This window comes from Astatotilapia calliptera, chromosome 7 (genome assembly GCF_900246225.1).
Source record: "Astatotilapia calliptera chromosome 7, fAstCal1.2, whole genome shotgun sequence".
In the NCBI taxonomy this organism is placed as follows: Eukaryota; Metazoa; Chordata; class Actinopteri; order Cichliformes; family Cichlidae; genus Astatotilapia; species Astatotilapia calliptera.
In genome coordinates, this window is record NC_039308.1 from 54,551,553 (window position 1) to 54,577,772 (window position 26,220).

Sequence of the window (26,220 nt, forward strand, 5' to 3'; positions counted from 1 at the left end):
CGAGTCAGACCTGTCATTCAAACTTTTTATTCACAGGACTTATTTATTCCACATAAGCTAGCAAAGGTTTTGCACTGTGAAGACTTGGGGTTACAAAGGAATATCAAGCACAGGTAGAGCAGCATTTGTCAAGATTAAATTAAATTTTTAGAAAAAAAGATGGCTTTTCAGGAAGGCCTGCAAGGTAGCCCAAAGACTTGTTCAATACATAGTTCCACTTGGCATTTAGGTTTGTACACTTTGATCAGTATAAACAGTTTTATATACCAATAACAGAAATTAGTCATTAGAAGACTTTGATGTGGGTGTTGTAGGCAGAACAGGCCTCACATTATGGTACCATGTGTTGGTGTCAAAGGCTGACTGAGTCCAATGGTGGTGCACAGCCAGCCAGCAAAGTCAACTTCCTCTGCTTCGGAGGTTTTAATGAAAGGATGCACCTGAAGAAAAGGAGAGCTTTTAGATGCATAGAGATAGGGAGTGTAATAAGTGAATATTAAGAGTGCAAATCTTACCATCAACTGTTTCAAGTCTGCTCTCTCTGCTGGGTTTTTAATCAAGCTGGAGTGGAAACAACATCTTAGTGTAGTTCCGTGAAACACCACTAGGTGGCAGAAGATTATGTGCAGTGTAGGTGAGAGAAAACTGTCTTTACCTACCATTTATTAACAAAGTCCTGGAATTCAGAACTAAATACAGCAGGCAGTTTTGGTGGAGGCTGAAATTTAGAGGTTTTTGTAAGTCAAATATTGCGTTAAATTGCTCCTAAAGGCATTAATACACTGTAGCCTAGCATCTATCTGCATCATACCAGCATGTGTAGATAAATCCAGTAAACTCACCTCGTTAACGATGTAATCAAGAAGCTCAAAAATGGCCATCGGAGGTCTGCTGTCTGGGCCGTATGCTGTTAAGGGGGTGCAACCAAAATAATCAGCCCCTTGTAGGTTAGACATTGTGTAATTACTTCAATGACTATGCTGTAACTTATTTAAGCTGTTTCATCAGAGCTTTTCGAAATGATATAAAGCTGCTGTAACTTCAGAAGCTACACTTCAGAGTTACAGCAAGAACCAGAGCCTTCTCAGACTTACAGCTGCCGGGTCGCCCAGGGGGCTGCGGCTTTGGGGAGGAATCACTGGAGGCTGCCTCCCCTTCCACTGGGAAGCCGAAAATCTGTTCGAGCTCCTTAGCATCAGGTGGTGGAATAGGAAAGCGTCCAATGGCCATTTCAACCAGTGACAGACCCATGCTCCAGATGTCCGACTGAACAGAATAGTGGGTGCCTTGTAAGCGCTCGGGCTAAACAACACATAACAGAGGTAGTGTCAGTTATCAGTAGTATAGCTTTTACTTATTTTATTACAATAATAAACCGGCAGGTAAATGACAGCTATGTTAAGTGGCACACGTAAACTTGCAGCCAGATTACTGACGAGTTTTTCCAATTTAACTGACCGACATGTACGACCGAGTGCCCACAAAGGAGTTGGCCATGGAGTCTATAAGCTGTCCGCTCACTCCAAAGTCACACAGCTTGATCTCACCACGGGAATTCACTAGGATGTTAGAAGGCTTGACATCTGAAAGAGGGACACGCAGTGTTTAGGAGAACACAGTGGGCAAGTGTTTCAACAGGCAGCATCAGCACAGAACAAACTGCTGCAGGCATTTTGTGCTGCTTGTGCTGACTCGTTTTACAGTTTCATCCCTACAACAAAGATTTAACTGAGTCTTTAAATTGGGATTGACTGTATTCTAAGTTTGTATTAAAACAAGAGGTAGGTGATCACTGTGTTGCTGTCAGGTCATGCCTCCACTTCTATGTTAGAAAACAAGCTTTTTACACCCAGTATGACCACAATATGACAGAAAGAAATGTTAAAGTGAAAAAAAAAAATCTGTTCAAATGTAACTATCAGAAAAAACAAGAGCTTTAAACTTCCCCCTCAGACATAACAAAAACCAAATCAGACTTCCATGTAATCATATCTTCACCTCTCTGCTAGTGCCAGACAAATGATTTGATCTAGGCTTTATGTATAGCAAAACTAAGGAAAGGTATTTATGCGTTTAAAGGCCAGGTCAAGAAAATTAAATTATATTTAATTGAAATAGCGACCTCTGTGCATGATCTTGTGCTTCTCCCTCAGGTAGGAAAGACCTTTAATTACCTGCAAAGACAAACATTGCATAACAGCACAGCAAAGGCACAGATAATTTGGTACTGCCAAAGAAGTATAAGAAACTTAGCTCTAGTGTGACGGCCAGAGCATGAAATAAGTGGGAGAGGTGTTAAAGCTACCCACAGCAATGCTGACTTTGCCAAGGATCTGCTCTGGGATCTTGCCTGCTTTCTTCAGTGATTGGTCCAGGGAGCCACCATCCTATGAACAACAGACGGGGACAAATGGAGAGGATTCAAAATAAAAAATTTGTGAAAAACAACACATTTCATCAAAAATAGCTTGTTCCCATGCCGACCAGGCTGTAAATGGAGGGCAAGAAATACCTAACAACTTTCAGTATAGTCTGTAAAAGAAAGCAAAAACACTACTGGGAAAACACTGGCAAGCATAACATTAATAAACTATACCATATGCTCCATGCAGATGCTGATTTCCCCATCGCTGTAGAAAGCCCCGTAGAAGCCCACAATATATGGGGAGTTGCACTCATGTAGCACCTGCAGCTCCCTAATGATCTGGTTCCTGATGGCTGGTTTAATCTCAAGGTGGATCAGCTGGAACACAGCAGGGCTCATGTTTTTAATTATGCTTCCGTAACACAGAGAAGACAAATGCTAGACAATACAAGCACAGACAAGAACATGCTTTATGACCAAAAATGATCATTAAGGAAAAAGATTTAATATTGAAGCACATCTTGTTTCAGCTGGGGCGATTTTTAACAGCAGCACTTGGGTTTTCGGACGGTCTGCTGTCCCATTAACCCACATTTAAGGCTGTGCACAAACACTGGAGTAATGATGCCTCTTGGACATACTGGAGTAAAAAAAATAGCTTTCAGACAGCTGTGCTGCAGCTTACCTTCCTTGCCATAATCAGACCCGAGGGTCGGTGGGAAACCTTAAAGACAACTCCTCCGTTGCCGGCACCGAGCTCACAGATCTTCTCAAAGTCATCGTCCTTCAGCTCTCCCACTTTCTGCTTCTGTGTCAGAAAGGCCTCCAAGCGTTTCCGCTGCTGCTCATCCAACTCGAGCTCCTCTAGTTTTTTCTGCAGTGCCTCCAAGTTTGTTCTTGTTAAGAGTAAAGAAAGACAGAAGACGATGAGAAACGTGAATTATTATTGTATTCAGTTCAGAGACTAAACTGTCAGATCTCCTCTCATTAGATATCAATGACCCGGTGGTCCCACTATTTTCATTCCTCATGCTTTCATCTCACATGATTGGTTTGAGTTCCAAAAGTCTGAATTTGTGAGTCTCCCAAGAAATGTGTGACTAAAAAAGGTGTTTCCGATCCATGGATAACGACTTATGGCAAGTCAAATTTGATTACCAGTCCAAACTTTTAATAGTTAGTGCAACAGATTGTGTTTCTTCAAGTTAGATATATCTAGATTTCAAACTACTGTTCAAGATTAGTAAGGTTTTTCTCCTTGTCACACTCACTCCCCCACATTCAGCTTGCTGGGATCTGCTCACCACAGATAATCCACATACTCCACATCCAGACCTACTGCATCTATTATGTCATCCTCCGAGATAAGACTGAGCTATGTGTAGTACTCCTGCACATTCCTCAGGAATAATGTTAAACAAAGAGGGAGCCAGCAGAGAGAGCTGGTTGTGTTTTATTATCCCTTTTCAGATCCCAGTGTGAGAAAGCTTTCCTTGAGAAACTAATTGTCTAGTGAACTCTGCTGCCCTTTGACCTCCCACTCAACTGCCTCAAAACACTGTCCACACCGCCACGCACAGCCAGTCTAAGACATTAAAAAGTATTAGCTGGAAGCTGCTGTGAAGACCACAGAGATGTCCTGTTATTAGTGTCAAACATTTGGCCTGTGAATGTTAAAAATATGCAATTTAATTGTTTACGCTGTAAATGATTAAAGTATCAAACAAAAGCATGTATGATTCATATGTGCTGCTGTCTTCATTCAGCTAAGAGAAAATCATTTAAATGAATTATTTAATTGCCAGCCTACCAGATTTTCGTGACAATACAACTATGTGGTGATGAGAAGATCTTCATCAGTCTTAGTGGTAATTACGCTTTTTATTCCTCATCTTTTTTTAAACTAAATAACGACTCACTGGAGAGCAGCTCTTCTCCCTGTACAGCTCCGCACAGCAAAGAGAGGGTTAAGTGGTTTTATTTTTGACAGTAGGCCTGCATATCCATGGAGACGAGGTGCCGAGTTTGAGCTGGCTGTGGGTGGCGTGGGCGTTTTGTCGACAAGAGCTGGAGGTGGAGGAGGATGAGAGGAGGAGAAGCCTGAAACACTCTACACAATGTACGAGGGAGGGACTACAGTAGCGCCACACTGCAGGCCCCCTCCCTTCCAGGTGCAGGAAGAAGTGAGCACGACGCTGGGCTTTTGAGCTCCATCCGCACTAAAGAACAAGGACATCCAGCAGAACTCGAATGTGAGAAGCACAATAACTCTACACCTTGACATCAAGCAAGTTAAAGAAAATGCATTTTTAATAAATGAGAGTCTGAGACACACATTTATCTATCAGGTTTTGGTTCATGGCTTCAGCCAAAGAGGTATTCAGCTACTTATTATTTCAACATGTGTTGCTTAGATATTTTTTTTTTTTTTTTCAAAGAATAGTTCAACACAGCTCTGGAGAACCAAAATTTTATTAAAAATTGATATGCGATTGAACAGTCTCTTTTAAACTATTATTTGAAAAATGGTTGCTGTTGAAGCTACAGCTGTTTCCATTCTGTATCTCCCCTGAGTGTTTCTCTTTTCTAAGCATTGCATCGTGTGCAGGTACGTTAAGAGACTGCAAAATTACCGGATGTGTAAACATAGGTGCCCTGTAAAGATTACAATTCAAGAAACCTGTAGCACGGATAGCTGAACCTGGTGCGCATTAAATGTAACAAATGGGAGAATTACAGTATTTTTAGTGAGTGTCAATCACTTACTGTTGGAGGAATTAAAACCAGGATGAGTTCCTCAGAAAACCTTTTTTTTTTTTTTACTGTAATTAAAAACTGAGTACCTGTTGCTCTCTAATAAAAAGCATATAGTAAGCAATATGTTAAATAAATAAATAATAAAAAAGAGCCACAAACTATGGCTGCTGTCAATATTTATCAATAATTTAGTTTCCCAGAACCTTAGAGAGGTTTTCACCTATGTGATGGCAGTAGCTTATCCAAGATGAAGTATAAGGGTCTATCCAAAACAAGCTGTTTGTATTTGTTCTCAGCTCTCCCCTGATAATATTCCATCCTTATGGGCCACTGATTGCAGTTCTCCAATGGCTTGCAGCCATTTCATGCTGAAAAAGCATTTGGCGTGCTGGAATGGCTGTCCTTTTTCACAAGAGTGCAACGGTCTGGTTTCAGTAAGAGGCTCATCGATTGGATTAAGCTCATCCACAACCATTATGCAACATATTTGCTCTCCAGTGTCAGCATCCAATCATCTTGTGTCGTGTTGCAAATTACCCAGAATAATGTGCTAATTTAAATGAGCGCTTTGAAACATGAGCCTTTTCTTCCCCTTCTGTTCAAAACAGCTGGTGGGTTTTCTTACTTATGGCTATAACGCTGATACATTACGAGAATAGATTTCTGGAAATGTCTCTTTCTGACATTTTTAGACCACATGATACACAGTAACTAAATCATAAATGTAAATATTGAAATCAATGACGGTTGAAATTCATTCGGCTGTTTGATTTCAGGGCCATGATATTGTTATGCTCATTTTGGTACAGAGCGGCCAAAGGTGTGCCAAGCAAATATCTCTCACAACATTATAGCAACAGAAGTCTGAACTGTTGCTACAACGCAGAGCGGATCCATCCTTTCATGTTGTTTACACAAAATTCTGCCATCCGAATGTTGCAGCACAAATCGTGACTCATCAGGATCAGGAAACATTTCTCCAATCTTCTTTTGTCCATGCCGAGTGTAGCTTTAATTTCCTGTTCTTAGCTGAGAGGTGTTACCACCCAGTGTGGGCTTCTGCTGTCGCAGGGTTTGATGTGTTGTGTGCTCAGAGATGCTCTTCTGCATACCTGGGTTGTAAAGACTGGTTGAGTTATTTTCTTCTGATATCTAATATTAACAAGGGAGTGTAGATAACTGCTGCTCACTGAATATTTTTCTCTTTTCAAAACCATTCTCTGTAAACTCTATGGATATGGTTGTTGCCAACCCATCTGGCATCAACAACCATGCAACGTTCAAAGTCACTTAAATCACTGTCCACTTTCTGATGCTCAGTTTGAACTTCAGCTTGTACTCTTGCTCATGTCTGCATGCCTAAATGCAATGAGGATTGGCTTATTAGATGTTTGTGTTAACAAGCAGCTGAAATGGTGTATCTAATGCACACTGCAATTATTTCCTAGCATATCTGAATAGATAAACACCCTCGTTTTAGAAACTTTACTTGTGTTACATTTGTCTAGTATTTATATTTATTTGATGATCTGAAACATTTAAGTGTGACAAACTTGTGATATCGGTAACATGAACAACATTTGTTACCACAAACCCACCATCTACCATCACTGGATTGAAACTGGTTTAGCTTTTCCTTAAACCCTCAGCCAGCTGAACTCAAACAGAACTGTGTTTTTATGGAAAAGAGGACTTGAGTAACAGCAGTCACTATATGTCAGCAGTGCCACAGTATAACACCTTCTTACGTGACAGAGGACACAGAAACCCTCATTCAAAAACAAACAAACAAAAAAACCACAGTGATTCAGAATTCCTGATTGTTGCCTCATCCCAACATGTTGCTCTTTAGTCCATTAGATCCTGGCCAGCAGCAGCAGGAATGTGCTCGGCTCTCGCCAAACATTATGTCATCATCAATAGCTCCTAATGAACAAAGTAGAGGCACAGCTCATCTGTTTAACATTGTCAGCAGCCCAATCCAACACGGATTACTTTAAGTTCTGAAAGTTGATCTGTTGTGCTCACTTCAAGCTCCATGTTTTTATGCATTCAGTATTTTTTGTGCTTTTCCTGTCTTACAGACCATCCAAGTCACACATTAGCCACATATTCATACAGCACTTCATGCACATCCATGGCCAGTTTAGAATCACCAATTGATCTTTGGGAAGAGGACCCAAAAGAAATCAAAGCAAGCACAGGGAAAACATTCAAACTCTAAAAAGGAAGGTGCAAGCCAATTGCAAGATTCATGTGCTGCGAGGCTACAGTGCTAACCCCTGTACCCAACGTCATACTTTAACTCTACTACAGCTTTGCACAATTCACTATTCAATATAATCCCCTTTCATCATATACCAGCCCTTCATGCATCTCCTCACTTCATTCACAGTCTAGAAAAAGCCATTTTAGCTCCGGTCCCTTTAAAGCCCCTCTTTCTAAAAGCCCACTTTGTTTTGATTGGCTGTTCTTCTCCTGCTTGATCAGTCATGTAGAGATTCTGAAACCAACATTCAAAACCTACAAAATGTCCACTTTTCACATTCTTGCATACACGTTGGAGCTCAAAATCTGATCCAGAACAGAGCAGACAGCGACAACATCCACAGCAAAACAGATTTCAACAGAGTTACTCAATAAGCATAGGGCTCATTTTGATGTCACAAGAGAGTATAAATGAATAAACAGTTTTCCTTCTTTCTTTCTCTTTTAGCACTCCTTCCTTCGCAACTGAGAAAGTATTTGATCAAGCTCTAGAACTTGCAGATAACTCTTAAGTAGAGCACTGAAGAAAAATTTCCAAGTCCAATGGTTCAGAATCTGATGATTCTTGGACCCTTTCTGTGCCCATATAAGGACATTCCTGCCTTACTGACATCAACCAGGCAAAAGGAATGTAAAACAAATGTCTGCAGCAGCCTTAGCTTTAGGTTCACAGGAATTACATGTACATGATTATCAGCTGATATATATTTTAATGGTGAGAAGCTGAGAAGTAGACTTTCCATCTAATGCAAGCTAAAGTCAAACATCTGCCCTTGGCTAAAGCTAAACTGAAGAGGCGGTTCTATTTTTGGTAGCATTTACATGTATCATTTCTTGTATCAATAAACACGAGAACTCAAAAGGTTTTGAATGAATTGTGATCAAACTTTGTAGGGGTGTAGAATGGCGTCATGTTAACAATCCATTCAAGTTTGGCTTACATCCACCAAGGTCTTCAAGGTTGACCAAATCATTTGTTGGGCAAAAACTGACAAAAAGTCTTACAAGTTTTACACTTGTGGCATGTGTGACACGTATTGTCAACATATAGAGTGTATTGTATATACTGTGTAAAGATTTTGAATAGGTCACTTACCGGTATAACCTTTGACCTCTCCAAGGTCAATAGATTAATCCGAAGGTCAAAGTGATACTAGTGATCTGTAGAGCTATTTTTAAAACTATGTTTCTTACTGGTCAAACTTTTATAAAATATATTTCACCTTTCAAGCTATGCTACAAATTCATTTGTAGTGGGAACAGTTAAGAAATGATACTGGTTTATGGGGATCTTAAATACCACATTACAGTTTGTATCCAAATATCATGTCATTGACTTTTGGCCTCACTTTTACATTTCTACTACTCTAATTTGTATCTTACTAAAAGCTTCCTAAAGTATATTTCTTCCTGTTTTTGTTTTTAATTTTTGGTACTAGTGGACACATAAAAAAAAATCTTTCTTGTTTCTTTAAAATTACCATTACTTAACGCAAAATTTTATTCAAATATGACTCAGTGTCATTTTTTTTGTCTTTAATTCATTGCCAAAGACACAGATGGCCTTCAGATGGGCGCTCTAACAACGAAACAATAATATATTCGGACTCTACAACGCATCAGAAAAGCAGCCATCATAACTGATGACACGTTACGTAATTCTCATCTCAACCGATCCAGCTTGTTGCAGGACTCACTGGGCTTTTCTCTGCAAACTGAGGGCTAGAGGAGGATGTCAAAACAATTTTATGTCTCCATTACTGTGTTTTGTCAAACAGTGGTGGGAGCAGGCCTTTGCAGAACTCCTTCAGCAGACAGAAATATAATTCTGTGTGCTGCCTCACTGGAAAGCTCTATCTCTGACTAATCACACCAAGTGGGCTGTGAGAGTAACACTGAGACCTGTCCATCTATGACACCACAAAGAGGACTTGACAGCCAAAAGTTACATAAATATTATAATGAGAAACACGGTAACAATGATAATTTGTGAAAATGACCTGTGGCATGCGTAAAACGGGAAAATGAATGAAATCACGAGGACTTTGACAGCTATTTAGCGCTTGAAATGATAAAGTGAAATGAGTTTCCAGTTTTTTCCATTTACATCATTAAAAATTAAACTTCTTTAACTGTTTGATAGCTGATTAGTGTGCAACAAATAGTCCAGTTATCATGTAGTCTACTGAATTATGATTTAGTGGCTGTTTTAATAACTGTTCAAGCATTTTTTTTTTAGAGCCAAACATTATCAATGTGAGCAACCTCTGTTTATTCCCTGTTTTATTTCAGTGTGAATGGAGTATCTCTGTCTTGGATTGTGCTCAAGAGTAAATCTAAAGAATTATTCAATCAATGCTGTAGCCTATAAAAATGCTACATGCAACCCAAACCACATAAGCTATTTTGAGGAATGGTCAATGGTTAACGTGTCAGTAACTTTTCAGATTTAAAAAAAATATTTCATTTTCTCAGTACAGCAACTCATAACAATGCAAATGATCAATGGTTGCAGTAGAGGACAAGGTTTCAGGAACCCACACAAATACTTGGTGCAGAGTACTCGAGCACACACACGGTATTGGCTGCTGTCATACTGAATCCAACATATATTAGGTTATATATCAGAAAGCAGGTATCTGTGTACTACATTCCCCTATCAGAATATTAGAAGCAGATTAATATTGACACTCACTCTGTGGCTCCGCTGCCGTTGATAGTGTTTCCATCAGGGATGGGGTTGAGTTGGATCGGCTCAGGTTTCCTTCTCTTCTGCATGTTACGTGCAAGAAACAAGCTGGTGTACAAAAAAAAATAACAACAACAACAAATCAACACACGAGCTGCAGCAGTGTAGACGGAAGCCCGATACAGAAGGGGTATCTGATATTAAGAAGACACTGTTTATCGGCACTGACTGACAGGGAATTAGGCAAGGGTTGTAATGCACTGCAAGGCTGAGCAGCTGATTTCTTCTTAATGGGTGGAGGTGAATGAAACGTCACAAAATATTTTCATTGGTCTTCCGGAAAGCGCGGCTGGGCTTGTTGCAGCTCTCCCTCTGCTGGTGATCGGCGGTATTACCATGCTGTTACCTAAAGTTTCGTTTAAACTTTAAACGAACGGGAAGGCGGTCACTAAAAGAAGCCTATTAGCCAAAACTAGAGTAGCTTTGCATTAAAAAAAAAAAAAAAAAAAAGATCTTCATTTATAAGAAATGCCGTCACTGACTTCATCCTAAAACAAATCACTTTAGCCTCTTTCTTCGGATTGGCTGCCCCTCCTAAACTGAAAGTTTGAACAACAATTGGGTGGGCCCAGAGCTGAGTGCTTTAAGGGCTTTCCACTCTCACTGACATAAATTATCTGAAACTGAGCACTTAAAGAAGTCTGAAATCTGAGCTTTTGGCTCACAGGGATTACTCATACAGAAACTGACCTCTTTATTCGAAACTTCAACCACATTTAACATGGCCAATGTTAAATATGGAAAAATATGACATAATAATGAAAGAAAATAAGTAAAAAGATAATAGGTCCACTTTTAGGACCATTAGCTCACATCCTTTTAATAATAATAATAATAATAATAATAATAATAATAATAATAATGGTAATACCCAGTGATTTTTACTGGGAAATGTAGCCTCTGGATATAGAGGCTCTGACTATCATTGTCCAAAATGGCATAAAAACCTAATAGATTACCATAACATAAACAAGGACTGCTTTCCTCCACAGGGAACCACACAGTCTGCTACTAGAACAAACTCTAACAAGCAAGCAAATGACAATCACCCCACGAAGCAATAAGTATGATGCTTATGAGGGCCCATAAAATGGACTCTCTGAAAACCATCGAAAACCAGCTAGAACTAGAATGGTGACAGAAAAAGTAAAAATATGTGATTGAAGTGTATTTCAAGACCTCATATGACCACTAATGACCTTGCGAACAACAGAAGGGACGTTATTAAAAACGAGGCTGACAGAGACTGAAATTCAAAGGATAAAAGATAAAAACATCTCAAGAGCGGGGAAGAGATGTGAATCACCACGAAAACAATGTTGCAGCATTAAGTGCTGAGGAAAATGAGCACAGCGATGAAGTAAACCAACCAAATGAATCAGACCACCCAAATGCAACACAGTGCTGATGAAAAAGTAGAGGAAATGGTAAACAACATCCTGAGAAAATGGAAGGCTGTAAAAGAAACATTGATGAAAGACCACTAATGCTAAAAATTAAATGTGACAAGCATGTAAAATCAGCATTAACCCTCTCAGGCTCAAATTCAGTTTTTGTTGCTAATGCACAAAAGAATACCTGCAGTGGTACTTCTGAGTAAAAAAAACTCATAAAATATGTATGTGGGGTAATCAGGTTGTTAGTTTTTAACTGTTGCAAATCTGCAACGCCTGCTTGAGAGGGTTAAAAATAACTAATAGAGCAATCATGGCTATTAAGAATAGGCTTAATGATAAGCTATCCCTTGCTGAAGTGAACAAATTATTTTATGCCACTGCCTCTGCAGTCAGTGACATCTTAGGCAACAACAACAACTATCCAAAAAATCCAGAAACTGGGAGACCCTGGGGAATGATGGCGTAACAAGCTTCTGGCTAATACAACAGCACTACATGAAAACCTGACACGATCATAGAAAACCATGAAGAATAGCCTCCTTATTGTTAGTGCCCAACTAATGCAGTCGACTAACAAGTGGTACTACTTAATCCTACACTGTGTAAGACTTTAAATTTAATACCAATAGCCAGATCCTACAAGAATCTGGTGGACAACAACTTGCTAGCACTAAAACAAAAATACTGTAGTTATGTAGGAGTTATGTAGATCAACTACTTATGAATAAAGCCATAATGAAGGCGATTAAGACTGGGAAAAGAAATAATCTTACTCCTTTTGGTTGACCAAAAGGAAGTATTCAACTCTGTTAAAAAAAAAAGAACATTTCAGGGAAAAATAAAATACAATGGGAAGTTTAGTTGGTGATTCTTCCTTAATTGGCTGTTCGAGTCACAGTGAATCTGTGTCTATGTGTTACCATTGCAATAGACTGGCAACCTGTTTAGGGTGTACCACAACTTACTCCCACTGACAGCTGTATTCGGCTCCAGTCTCCCTGTGACCCTGAATATGATGAGATGGATCGAAGGATAGAAAAGATGTTCTGTACTCTCGAAAGACATTAGATGGAAGAGGCCTTACTCAGATTGTGAGCACATACAAAATAACAAAACAAGAACATTGGACACATACCTCAAACATAAAGAAGACAATCTCCTTACCAAAGCTAAAGATAGTGAAAGAACTAAAAAAAAACCCAAGAAAAATCATTCTCACTGCACTAATGAAGCCGTTATATTCAAAAGAGAGCTCAATATGCCAAAGATACAGCTAATGGAAAATGAGCCAACCACCAGCTAAGCGGAAATGGCAGGCAAACATCAAACCCTATAACAATGAAAGAGAAAATGGGAAGAAAATGCTCCGGACAGTATTTGAAATGAATAAATGGCAGAGATGTGGACCAAACAAGCTGCTGGCTTAAAACAGCAGGCCTACAGTCAGAAACTGAAGGGCTCATTATTGCTGCTCAAGATCAATGCACTAAGACCAACTGCTACTGAAAAGATGAGGCTGAGCTGAATTAAACTGAAACAAGCTCTTGAAACATGACATCAATTCAATGGCCTTGACAAATGTGACAACTTTTAAAAAGTGGAAATTAACAAACACTAAATATGTGGCCAATAAGAAGAGACAACAGAACATCTAGTGTCTGGCTGCTCTGAATGAACTCAAACAGAATAAATAGACTTTTATATCTTTCTATCTTAGATCTGTCAAAAAACCTGATAAACAAATCAAGACCAACATGACTTAGTAAATTAGTTAGTTAGTTGTCTCCTCATCATCCTCCCCTCACAACAGATAACTGCCCCACCCTGAGACTGGTTCTATTGGAGGTTGGCCCCTAGGCAGTGCTCACATAATGAGGACTTTATCCATTAAGATGGCATTGGTAGTTTGGTTCAAGGAATAAGCTTGGCCTCATGCGTGAACAGAGCAGGACTTTAAGAATGATAATCTCTGGAGAGATCTGAAAATGGCAGTGCACCATTGCTCCCCATCCAACCTGCTGCAGCTTGTGAAGCTTTGCAAAGAAGATTGAGAGAAACCACCCAAATATAGGTGTGCCAAGCTTGTAGCATCCTACACAAAAATACTCGAGGCTCTAATTGCTGCCGAAGACAATTCAAGAAAATACTGAGAAAAGGCTATTTTGAGTGAAAAATGAATTAATCAAGTGATGACATGACAAAATGTGAAACAAATGAGGCTCTAACTGAGTTAGGACCTTACTCCATTTTGGGTGGAAAAGTATATGTTACTTTATGCAGTTTAGTCCTTGATCGCAGGCAAGTTCATAAGGTAAAGAAGTCACAAACTGAATGAATGAGCAGGAATTTGGAAAAAATAAAGTTCTGCCAGACAAATGTGTGTTTTTCATTTCGCTGCTTGACCAGTTTTTAATTTTCATATTAAATATCAGTGAGTCTAACATTCTTGAACTAATCATTTGAGAGGTTAACCGAGAAAAATCTGACATGTGAAATCAGGAAGTAATTGCCCCAACATAGATCCCAAGCAAAAATGGTAAAAAAACAAACAAACAAACTGGTTTATTATTATTATAAGTAAAAAGTATGTTGTTAAATAAACATAGATGAGTTAAAAGGATCATCTGAAATTGGAAAGACTCAAGTGGATAAATGTATGTAGCCACTTTCTACCACTGCAAATTACAGGTTTTATATCAGCTGTTTTTTAAACTCAAACAGGATTAGGTTGAGGCCACAAAAGTAGCTATAAGAAAATAAAAGGATTCAGTAATTTTCCACCACAAGGTTATTCCGGCAATTCAAGGACATCTTTGAAACATCTTGTATAATTGTTTGAGGAGACTTGATGTTTGTCAGAATTTTGTGGGCCCATGTGTAAGGGACACCTCATGAATTGTGTTAGAGCAAGCAGTTGCTTTTCTAAGTAATAGCGAGTTTCCATTTAATGGGGAAATCTAATAACATGGTGACTTATTTGTTCAGAGTTTGCATTTTTAACAGACAATATAATTAGGGAAGACGTATTTAATTTGCACTCAGCTGGGTGCACCTGGATTTAATGACAGGTACATCTATTACAATATAACACAGCAGCTCTGCTTACAGGTTTTGATGGCATCATCAGAAATTTCTGTGATAAATACATCGCTGTGATCTTACTTTGCAAGATATCATTTGTGCCATTAACATATTTATAAAGAGATATTTTTTATTTAAACAGAAATGTAGGCATTAATATAGACACTACTAAAAATAATACCAACAATAATGACACTCAATCATCAGTATAAGGCAAAGTTGGTTAACAGACATCAGTCTGTCCAGTTATGAAGTTTCACTTTTACAGTTTGAAGAATGTGGAGGAAAGGCAAGGCCAGCTGGACACGGCCATCGAACACGGCCAATAGCAGGGCAAGTATCCACTCCTTTGTGCAAGGAGAAACTGAAGGATCACGATCAGACCCCTACAAAATGACCTCCAGCAGTTCCCTTAATTTTTTTGAACAGTGTATATTAGAAGCTCCTCTGAGTATAATGCAGCCCATTTTAACGGCGCCATAACTCGAAATCATTCGATGCAATTAACATCTCTGTCACAGAGTCAGTGATGAAAGAAACAGTCGCCACCAAGTCTATATCTAATTAACATGAATCGTGATTGATCTACAAAAAGTTGTGTTAAATACGTTTCCTCATTATAAAATAATAGCAAAGGATTCTTTTTAGGATCAATAAGGAAAAAGCCAGAAACTGCATGTTGTAGTGCAAACGACGAAATAAAGCGGTGCAAAAGAAATGAAAAGTACCCAGCCCTCTTTACTTCAAGATATTTTATCCCTTATGTTGTTATCATTATTTTGAGTTATTTTAAAATACTATTAATTTAAAAATATTTCAAAATACCAATGATACACATGACCTTCATCATGCTTAAATGGTTTCTATTCTTTTATTCTATAGGTGTTAGGTATTTACATTAAATGCCAGCTCAGTATATATGTATATATGTATATATATGTGTATGTATATATATGTATGTATGTATATATATATATATATATATATATATATATATATATATATATATATATATATAAAACCTGAAGAATAAAGCAAGAGAATCTGATAAAATTACCATTCTGGCAGTTGCTTGTTATTAATATTTTAATATAGGAAACTCATAGGAACAATCTCAAAAGCCATTTGTGATTAATTCGCTGTCAAACTATAGTTTTGATATAATGTAGTATTACAGTGGTAATTAAACATATACCAGTTAAGTTAAACCTGGCAAACAAAGCAATGACAAGGCTTATTTATAGTGTTTTTCCTCTTTTTTCTCTTCCTCCCACATTACTTTAAAACTGCGACATCTTCAGATGAGTTGACTTGTAAATAACCCAGTCATCTCATTTGAAGATGGTGTTTTAAAATCATTTTACTATTTTAGGTCATAGCCTCTCAGAAAGGCAGTGAAATTTTCTGTTCGTGCTCTGCTCCTGTTTTATTTATTTCAGACCAAAATCGCCAAGGATTCTGTTTCTGATTTCATCCACAGCAATACCCTCCCCTCTTTAATACTTCCCTTTGTACATTTGCTATCTTTTATTATTGTTGACACCCGCTGTGGCTGTTTAGAAGCTGCTGATTCTTTTCATACTGTACAAGAGGGTGGATTTTTACAGAGGCTCAGACTTATGTCTTTTCTTTCTCCACTAACGCTGCCACCATCTGAATGTTCTTTTGCCCCTATGTTGTAAAATAAATCTGTGTCCGGTGGATTTTAAATAAGACGAAGCTCATTTATTAACCATAACATGTTGTAGTATTTGAGAGGGGATAAAAGAATGGTAAAATTATAATTTCAAAAAACATACTTATTTATTCATCAATTATCAACATTTTGAAATTTAGTCTATTTGTATAAATGTGGTTTTTAACCTGGAAGGGGGCCTGAGGGTTGTGGAGACGGTTATAACGTTAAACTCATTTGGAGCATGCTTCTGACTAATAACAGTACTGAACACCCAGTTTTGGTTATTCTTTCTGCGCCGCTTTCTCCTCTCTCCCCCTCTGCAGGGCAGAGAACTGCTCTTTCCCAAAATGTAATCTGTACTTACCTCCCTCTATCCTTTAAGTATTTACCTTAAAGTGATATAAGCTGCAAAAAATGGCATTTGCATTTTCTCGTCATAAAGAAGGCTGATCTTCACAATGATTGTATAAACACATTAACATTTCAGAGGACAGACTCATGTTGCATTAATGATGGGGTTTTGTGTGTGTGTATGTGTGGGATGTTTTTTTTTTTGTTATCATATTTGCAGCAAACTGTGTCCTCTAGTAAAGGACCCAGTAGCCTACAAGCATTTTGTCAAACAACTGTTAAACAAGAGCAGACTATAAAAAAGCAGAGATTTAATCCTCTGTCTACTTTTTACGCACTCCCAAGTTTTGTTCACTTTTTTTTTTTTTTTAACATAAAGCAATGGAGATAGAAACAGTAAGAAAAAGGGGAAAAACATCATCACAAAAGTTGTTGAGAAGGACATGAAACATACACCCATTACATATTTAAAATTCTTTCTTAAATACTTTGAGGGTAGTGCTCCTAACCACCAGAGAGTCCACAGCAGCGATGGAAGGAGGAGGATGGAGAAGACAATGATGACCGCCATTAAGTCAAAAAAGGCTTGCTTCCTGAATTAAAATCGCTGACTAAACTACTCTTCCCAGCTGGAGATGGGACGCTTTGAATAATTTTCATCCCTAAAAAGGAGTCATTCAACTAAATTTTTTTGTTTTGTTGGGGAAAACTGCTCAGCTCAAACTGTTTGATCTCTGTGTAAAAAAATATACTAGGTCTACCAAAGAGTAGATTCACCTGACATTCTCTACCCTAATGATGTATTAGCTGTCAGCCTAAATGTAGCGTGTAGATTAGACATCAAGCAGAACTTTAAATCGACTCCCATTTTTACAATTTACCCTGAAGTCTCTACACATCGTCCTGACGGACACAAGGCCAGTGAGCCGTGCCTGTTTTACCAAAAGCATCTTGCTGCCATAATCAGCTTTTTCTTCATAAACCAGGACTGACAGAGAGGAAAGATTGGCCCATAGACAGGAAATCTGAGAATTGTAAGTTTCATTTGACAAACTGCGCTGTGGGCACTTGAGCATAACAGACCTTTCTAGAGTGTTGGTATCTAATGTGGACCATAAAACATCTACAGCAGTGTTTTTCCATTCTGAGGGGTTGGAACGCCTCACATATAGTCACAGAACCATAATTAGGATGACAAGAACAACATTATGCTTATTTTGGGGCTGTTTGGGGAACCTCCGATCTAAAGAACGACCGTTGTTTTTGCACACTGTGCCAGTGAGATTGAAGGGGATCATATTTCATAAAATGAAAGAAAAAAATATAATTATTTCTAATACTAATCGTACATAAAATCATGTGGAAAAAGTAACTACATCACTACTAAATTGTTGCCTCTCTTTGAAAGGAGACACTAACCCTAAGCTTCTTCAATACGCTGCTTACAAATAAAGATGGAAGAACACTTAAAGTGAAACATTGCTATTCAATAAAAATATCAGTACATGTAATGGAAAAAGTAAGTAGACTTGCATCAAACACTTTTCGTATATTTAATTTCTTGTGGGCACTTTGCATAATTTCTCCAAAGTCTCAGATATTGGGCTGCCAAGGTTTTTGACTATTCTCCATGTAAAAATCCTTCAGATGCCAGGGTGAGTGTTTTCTTGCTTGTATGGACTGTTTCAAATGTTCCCCACAACATTTCAATAGGATTCAAATGTGAGCTTTGACAAGACCATTCAATAACTCGCTCTTTATTTGTTTATAAGGCATTCCTTCGTGGAATTTCGAATGTGCTCCGAATCAATAATCAATTGAAAGGTCCACTTCTGACTCAAGATAGCAAACATCAAGCAATCCCAAAAGATAACATTTCAATTTTTTGTTTTTCTTGTCTTTTCTTTTTCATTTGAAAGTGTTTTTTGTTTGTCTGTATTACCTTTATCTGCAGGTGCCCAAAGACATTCGAATACATGACTGTAGTAGGTGCCGAGTTATCTAACACTCCAATCTTTTGCAGTGCTGGTAACTTATTTTTTTATTTGTCTTTGATTGCATTTAACGCCTCCTCTCAAAAAGTCGTTTCACCTGTTTTTTGGTTTTGTTCTTTTTTTTTTACATGTCATGGATGTTTGACTTTCACTGTTCTGAATGGAGTATGTGTGCAGTTTGACACAGAAGTTCTTTTCATCTTCATCTACTGAAAGAGGAAAGTTTCTCACCTCCATTCAGAGGTTAAGACATGTACGTGTGATGTGCAAACATGAAATCTCCAGTGCACCTGCATTAAAATAGGATTTTCTAAGGCGGGACGCATCTTATGTGTGACAGGAAAAGCAGAATTTGAACATCTGAATATTCATAGATTCTATATTTTCGAAGACACGTACTGAAGATAGAGAAAATCAACTAAATAATTGAACTTTTTGTCAAAAAACACATAGGAGACAAATTATCATTCAAAGCAGAGAATATGTATATATATCTTCAAATGTCCAGAGGGCAGGAAGTACTTAAAATGAAAAGTGTTGAAAATGTGATCTGTGGATAATCCTGAATAACGGGGACGTTAATTCTGGAGGAACTGGGGGGTTATCCAACCTCGTAAATATTAAATGAACTGTGTTGCTTGATACATTGAGAAACACCATGAAACAAGAAAGATGGTGGTCAAATTTACCTGAAATTTATTCGTCTGTTGTTGTTAGTTTTAGTATTTTTAATGAGCAGGTTTGTTTTACTGAGAGGCTGAAAAACAAAAAATGTCATTGGGCATGTTGTACCTAAAGGAAGTCAGGAATCACTTCTGAGCAAACAGTGTGGGTAATAAAAAAAAGATAAAAAGATATATATACAGTCTTCTAGCCACTATGACAGCTGGGACTGGCTCCAGCCCCCCGCGACCCTGAATTGGATAAGCAGTTAAGAAAATAGATAGATAGATGGATCTGTATATATAGTCTATCACAAAGCCGGCCTACCGCCCTGATATGGTCCAAAACAAGTCCGCTCTTTTCTCCACTTTCCAGACACTGCTGTGCCATCAGGAGACAACAGATGAGACATAAAAGAAACAAGCTCAGATGGGCTGATTGAGGATGAGCAGTAGTGTTGGAAAACCAGAATACACTATGTCTTGTTTGATGCTGTGGATTTGTTGCCTCATCCACCACTACTTTGGTCAGGGAGTTGGGGATTTGTGGTCTGGGATTGCAGCAGGCCACAAAGGCAGCTTCTGAAGCAGCCGATAACAGCCGCCAGTTGCTCCTGCTGAGAAAAAAGGCCAAAAGTTTGAGTCCCAAACATGCAAATCTGTCCAATGACTAATACAGAAAAACAATGACAGGATGGGACAGCTGTGGCAGGACAAGTGGGTACTCATGCACTGTTTTCTATTTCTGGATTAACATAAATAAGGATAATTTATTTGATGGTTGAATTGCATGCAAAAGGTTTGAAATTCCCACTTCAGTACACTTAATGTAATTGCCTACATTGCACAGACTTTCAAGTGCCGAGCCTTCTAGTTTTTTGTCTTTTTTCTTTGTTTCCTTCACCTTGAGTGTCTCCCTCTGGACAGGAAGCAGTGTTCCTTAATTTAAATTTTATAAACGTAGTGTATGATTTCTTGACTCGAGTATCAATGCGAGGAGGCCAATTTTCTTAATCTCAAAATGTTTTATAAGAAGTTTTCTATGAATGTGGCAAGAAGAAGCAAACAAGAAATAAAAGAAGAATAAAGCGATTCAATTCACGATCAACTTCTTCCAAAGAATAATTAACTTTAAGAGCCTTAAGTAGAGTGATAGATTATCATGTTATATAAAGAAAGTTTTACCCCTTAGCCAGTGGCAGTGGGAAGGTGGAGCAGTGCCCTTCTGTTTGATTATGATAAGTCAGCAAGCAATAATACAGAGGCAAAAGCAGTTCTAACATTGGGCAGATGTGGTTCATCTGGAGCAAAGCCAACAGCAAAACACAGAGGACTGCATATGTGACCGAGAACATAAAAATATGAAAACAAAAGTCCAGCACTCAGCTTAACTCAGCAAGAATAAGTAAAAGGCTACACACACACACACACACACACACACACACACACACACACACACACACACACACACACACACACACACACACACACACACACAGACCACACGGTGCTCTGCTGGGGCTTGAGTTTAGTGCAGCTGCATGGAATACATGCTGGGCTATATGCACCATTTCTACTTCACTACAAATATGAAGACACAAAAGAAATCTTTTTGTATCAACTAACAACCAAAACCAGAAAAAGATTTAAAATACCAATATTGCTAAAAACAATAAGAAACCATAGAAGTACAGACAAGTTGTAGAGTTCATTATTTACACAGCTTCTCAAATGTGATAATTTGTGGATTTTCTGTCCTAAATTATAACTATAATATAATAAAAAGTATAAGGATTTGTGAGGTTGTACCTCTACTTGGCAACAGCAATTATTTCAACTTTAATTTTGAGCAATTTGAAAATAATCACATTCATATAATCAGCAGTTAAGACAACAGCAGCAGTTAGCCTTGCCTCAATTAAATAGGACAGTGAGATGATGATGTTTTCTCATGAATGCATTACAAAAAAGAAATCAGATTATACAACAGCTGCATAATGCATACTTAAAGTAATTTATGCTGTGGCATTGGTACATTTGGACACTTTTTTTTACACATCTGTTGCAGTTGTGCTGGGGAGCATGCAGTAGGGCTCTGATGGACAGACAAAGCCAAGGTAAAAAACGCCTCCAACGTTCTATCTTACAATCCAGAGTGTACTCTTACTGGCTGGTTGGCATGCAGGCAAACACACGTGTGCTAGGCAATGGAAACAAAACAAGAATCGGCAACAAAAGTGAGTGACAGGACATGTCATGTTTTGCTTTTCAGTCTTGTCACATTTCTTCAACACATTCTGCATTGAGTTTCACCTGAAGGATAAAGCTGTTGCTCCACAATATGTCTGTCATACATTTTTCATCAATAAGTCCCAAGAAAAGACCAAAACTGACAAAATGTTTCTTCATCTATCAATTCTTTCCCACATCCTCACAATGTAATGTCTCTGCCAACCCACTTGTTCCTGCTGAAAAAATATATTTGAGCATTTTTCTTTAAGAAAACCAACAAAAACAACACAATGATTGCACTGTGACTAATGTACATTTGTTCATCTCATGAGTATTCATGTCAGGCATGTGAGTGTTTAAGTTAGATGGACTCAATAAAGTGCTATAAGTCACATTATGACAAACTTTGGCACATTTATGTGTTTTTAGAAGTCTTTTTTAAACTTTGTTGCTAATAAAAGTATCAAGAGACTCATATTTAAAATGACAGCCATTATTTTTCAGTTTAAAAAAATGCACAGCTTCTTTAAACAGTCTCTCTCCTCTTAACACCTTCTAATTTCCCACTAAGCGGCACATCTCTTTAAACATCAAACTAAGAACCAGATCCAGGGTTTGATTTGAAAATCTTCCATGTGAAAAAAATCCTTGGAAACATCAGGACTGCAAAGCGAGAAGTCGCTGTAAAAACTTAGCAATATTCCTTAAATCTGTCACACACAGATGAGGATTTGTTAGTAAAGGTGGATTATGAACAATCATTTGAATATTTAAAGAGAAGGGGAAAAAAATTCAGTCTTAAGTAACTTGTTTTTTCCCCCCTCTTTTTTCCCTCTCTGGTTCACAGGAGAACTAAAGTGTGCATCCTTTCAGAAATAGGATCTAATTATAATAATTATGCTGTTCCAGGCAATTTGCTTCTTTCACCACATACAATTTTAAATGTTGCATCCATGTATAGAAGTAGCTTAGATGAAAGATGCTTTGCAGAATGAGAAAAAAAGACTTTTAAGAAATCTGAAAGAGATCCTACAGGTTGTAGGCTGTAACTGCTGAGGTTAGAGGGGAGATGTTTCCCAGGTTGCTCTAATAATATTGTGGAATCATCCTCTCTGTAAGAACAAGCAAGTGTGTGTTTATGTGCGGAGAGGTGTACGGCAGGGTGATGGGGACTAGGTGGGTAGGGAGGAGGGCAGCATCAGCATCAGCGCCCATGACGTCACCAGAGTTTAAAGTGGGCCGCGCTTCACCCCGTGGAGGGGAGAGAGGAGAGGGAGGAAGCGGCGGCGGTTCCTTGCACCTGTCTCGTGCGCGTCGCCGAGTGTGAAAAAGCCCTGCGCTGACACAACTCCACAAAGTACCTGCTCTCACCGATCCTGCCCGAATGTTCACTTTCTGCTTTAACTAAATATGGAAGAGCTCGTTGCACGGTGGACCCTGTCAATTCTTTCGCCTTGAGGTCGATAACTTTCCAATTCAGCTTTCCGCGAACGGTGAGTCAAATGCTTCCTCCCCCCGACAAATCGGGCTCGATTTGTAAATGATGCTGCAGCAGCCGTGTCATCGGCACGCGCAGCATGTGTGGCGATAAATATGTTTCCAGATGTTTGTTAAAGCAGATTTTTTTTTATTTTAAGAGAGAGAGAGAGAGAGAGAGAGAGAGAAATACATTATTGTGTATTTTTGTTTTAACTGCTGGAGTGGCTCCGCAGTAACTTGCAGTCTGAGCGCGCTGCTGTTGGTTGCTGTGACAAATTGTGCTTTCCATTTAATTAGGCTATTGGCGAGTATATCCCACGGAAATGTGCGCGCTGTGCCAAAGAAAAGGGCTGTATCATCCCGGAGAGTTTTCTAATCTGCTGCAGTCGCGAAGCCGAGTGTTTTTCTTTTATCCCATATATATTTTTGTATGCCAATGTGCTCTGCCTTTTCAAACTAGTCTATTACTTTTGAAGATTGTCATTTTTTAAAGCTGTAAAGCTTTGAATACTAATGATTTAGATTTTCTTTCCTTTTATTTGAACTGCTGCAGTTTATGCATTGTTGTGATGCTTTTTTGCCTTGCCTGGAGTTAGTTTGGTTGGTTGTGTGATGAATGTGATCTTTCATTCCCTGGTTCCTTATAAATGTTACACATTTAATATGAACACTAGTGTAAGTGGCCCCTGTGTAACTGCGATGTCACGACGTCGTTTTTTAAGCTTAAGAGACATTCATAGAACCAGGATTTGAGATAATGGTCTGTCCTTCAAACTCAAGGATTAAGACTGATGAACATTTTGGATGCACAGAATAGAAATGACATGCGGCATGTTATGTCATTTTTTAACCACTAGATGACAACAAAGTGCAACGTAAAGCATCTGATTAAACTTGCATTAGCCTGTTAGTCAATGAGCAGATCTGCACCATGGTTTAATCATGAAATCATTACTGCTGCTGATTTCCTTTGTGGGAGAATAAACAAAACCAAGAAACCCGTCTCTAAAACATACAGTTTTGATGATATCACTATCAGTTACACAACGCACAGACACACACAGAGAAATACGCACACTGTAGCTACTGTTGCTTTGCCCTGCTGGCGCTGCATACATTGTTCCACATACTCAGCATGGGTTCTCTGCATTATAGCAATTTGTCATAAAGTCATTTATCAGGGATGCACCGTGACACTACAGCAGTGAAGGTTTAGTTTTTGAGTGAGACTTGGACACTTGGTGTGTGCTGTTGTGTTTCCAGAAACTCTGGCTTGTTCATTGTAACCCCTTTCAAGACTCCACTTGATATTCACAGCTTCATTTCTGAATATTCAAGGCTACACAATTAGTTAAATCACACCGCAATTTTAATGTTCTGTGTTCATTTAGTTTTTTTGTTCTCCAGTTAACTGGAGCACATCAATAATTCACAGTGTCCTAACTCATGTTTAACAAATACTGCCTTTATATTTAGATCATCTGTTCCTTTGTCAAATCAGCTGTTATTCTGGACCACCATGACCTGTCAAAATATTAGAAAGCGTGGGCAAATATTGCTCCCATTTTCCTTTCTTTATGCCCACAGTTCAGCTTTAGGCTGTCAAACAAGTTGACAAAATCACCATATTCCTTTTTCATACCTGCCTATTGTCCCGTGAAAATGGAGTATCTTCAAATGTCAGGCCTTTCACAAATATAAAAAATGACCTTGTGTTCGGCTTTGTGTCAATAAATCATGTAAACACTGAATGGATAATAGCTTTTTAAGTGTTTATTTAGTTAAAGAATCCTTCACTTTGTCTGACAGGTTAGGGAATCATTTCATCTAACAATCACATTTACATTTTTCTTGCTAATATTACTGTGAATAACAATACCTAACTGTAATATATTTTTTTAGTCTTTTGTAGATAATTAGTAAAAGAAAAACAGTCATCGTCTTTTAGTAGTTCACTCAATCTGTCAGGGCATAGCAAGTGCTTGGAAAATGGGAGAAAATATATATATAAAAACAAAAAACAAAAAACAAAAAACAAAAAACAAAAAAAATATATATATATATATATATATATATATATATATATATATATATATATATATATATATATTAAAACATTGATATCCAGAGTTAGGGCTGGTTAAAGCTGTGATTTTAAGCAACACTTTCCTCTAATGAGGGGTCATGGAGCCAGAAACCAAAGTAATACTCTGTTCAGCTTCAGTGGTTTCAGCTCTCAGTGGAGCCAAGGACGACATTTGCCGCTCAGACACCGTAAATTCTGATGTTGTTTACTGAACAGATGCATATTTGTCTTATTTTGGGGGCTCACTTAAAGGATCACTGTGTCCGGGGCACCTAAGTGCCTCGTGCATTCAGTGGAGGTCATTTTTTTGCAGGCATTTTACAGTCTAGTAAACCCTTTCAACTGGAAATCCCGATGTTTGGCTCAATCAATATGTTTAATTAGGGCTGATTAATGGAAGCAGATAGCTGTGGAAGGCTGACCAATTTCTCTCATCTCAAGAAAAAAGAAAAAATTCATTCCATGGTGGTAATGTGATTTTTATGTAGCAACTCACAGTATTCATTAAACCGAAATTGTAGGGATTAAGTATACATGTATAGTTTACATTTCCGTTTCTATAGATGACCTAACAATCTTTTTCAGTAACTACATTTAAGATTTGACCAGCTGGGGGTTGAAACTCACACAGGCTCAATATAATCTCTTAAACACATGTGAATTAAGGGATTTGAAAACACTGCTTCGTGCATATGTTTAGAAATAGTTTTCCCCGCAGGCGTAGACATAGACTGTTGGCAGTGTGAAATCTCTCCATTAGTGTATTGGGATTTGCAGAACTACAACTGCTGTGTACTGTTTGGGGGTTGGGTCTGGTTCAAAAGGGCAAATCCTAAAAAGTCGTCTCAGTCTTATAAATCTGACACTGATTTTGAAAACTGCATGTGGACACCTCAGCATAGTGCTGTGTTTCAGGGCTTAGTTTCTTTTCGAATTTGCTGTAATGAACACTGTTTTCTGTCAGTCCCTCAGAAGTAACAGCTAGTATGACCTTTATTCTGCAAATTAAGCCGTTTTTGCTTTGCAATGACTGATAGATCTTATTATTTCAGCAAAAGTGCATTGAGCATTGAGCAAATACCCTGGAGCCATAGCAACTGCATTAACAAAAGTTAATGAAA

General features: G+C 38.3%; 2 protein-coding genes across 8 annotated transcripts in view; one reads left to right on the plus strand and one right to left on the minus strand.

The window, feature by feature from the left end:
* Window positions 1–11: 11 nt before the first annotated feature.
* map2k1 (mitogen-activated protein kinase kinase 1) lies at window positions 12–10,388 on the minus strand. The gene is made up of 11 exons (XM_026175827.1): window positions 10,086–10,388; window positions 3,051–3,261; window positions 2,597–2,743; window positions 2,310–2,387; window positions 2,123–2,174; window positions 1,459–1,583; window positions 1,095–1,302; window positions 843–907; window positions 660–718; window positions 516–561; window positions 12–440 (listed from the first exon to the last, which is right to left on the minus strand). Exons 1-11 carry the CDS (start codon window positions 10,166–10,168, stop codon window positions 327–329), a joined length of 1,188 nt encoding a protein of 395 aa, XP_026031612.1. The 5' UTR covers window positions 10,169–10,388; the 3' UTR covers window positions 12–326.
* Window positions 10,389–22,806: 12,418 nt separating this feature from the next.
* megf11 (multiple EGF-like-domains 11) overlaps window positions 22,807–26,220 on the plus strand; it is a 79,590-nt gene continuing 76,176 nt past the window's right edge. For all 7 annotated transcript variants that reach the window (XM_026175829.1, XM_026175836.1, XM_026175831.1 and 4 more), the window contains exon 1: window positions 22,807–23,027. The gene's annotated coding sequence lies outside the window, so the exon portion shown is untranslated. The remainder of the gene's footprint in view (window positions 23,028–26,220) is intronic.

Coding starts and splice junctions, on each gene's coding strand:
- map2k1 (XM_026175827.1), bottom strand. CDS start 10,168: ATGCAGAAGAGAAGGAAACCTGAGCCGATCCAACTCAACCCCATCCCT. Junction 3,262..10,085: donor AACGGCAGCGGAGCCACAGA/GTGAGTGTCAAT, acceptor ACTCTTAACAAG/AACAAACTTGGAGGCACTGC. Junction 441..515: donor CAGACTTGAAACAGTTGATG/GTAAGATTTGCA, acceptor CCTTTTCTTCAG/GTGCATCCTTTCATTAAAAC.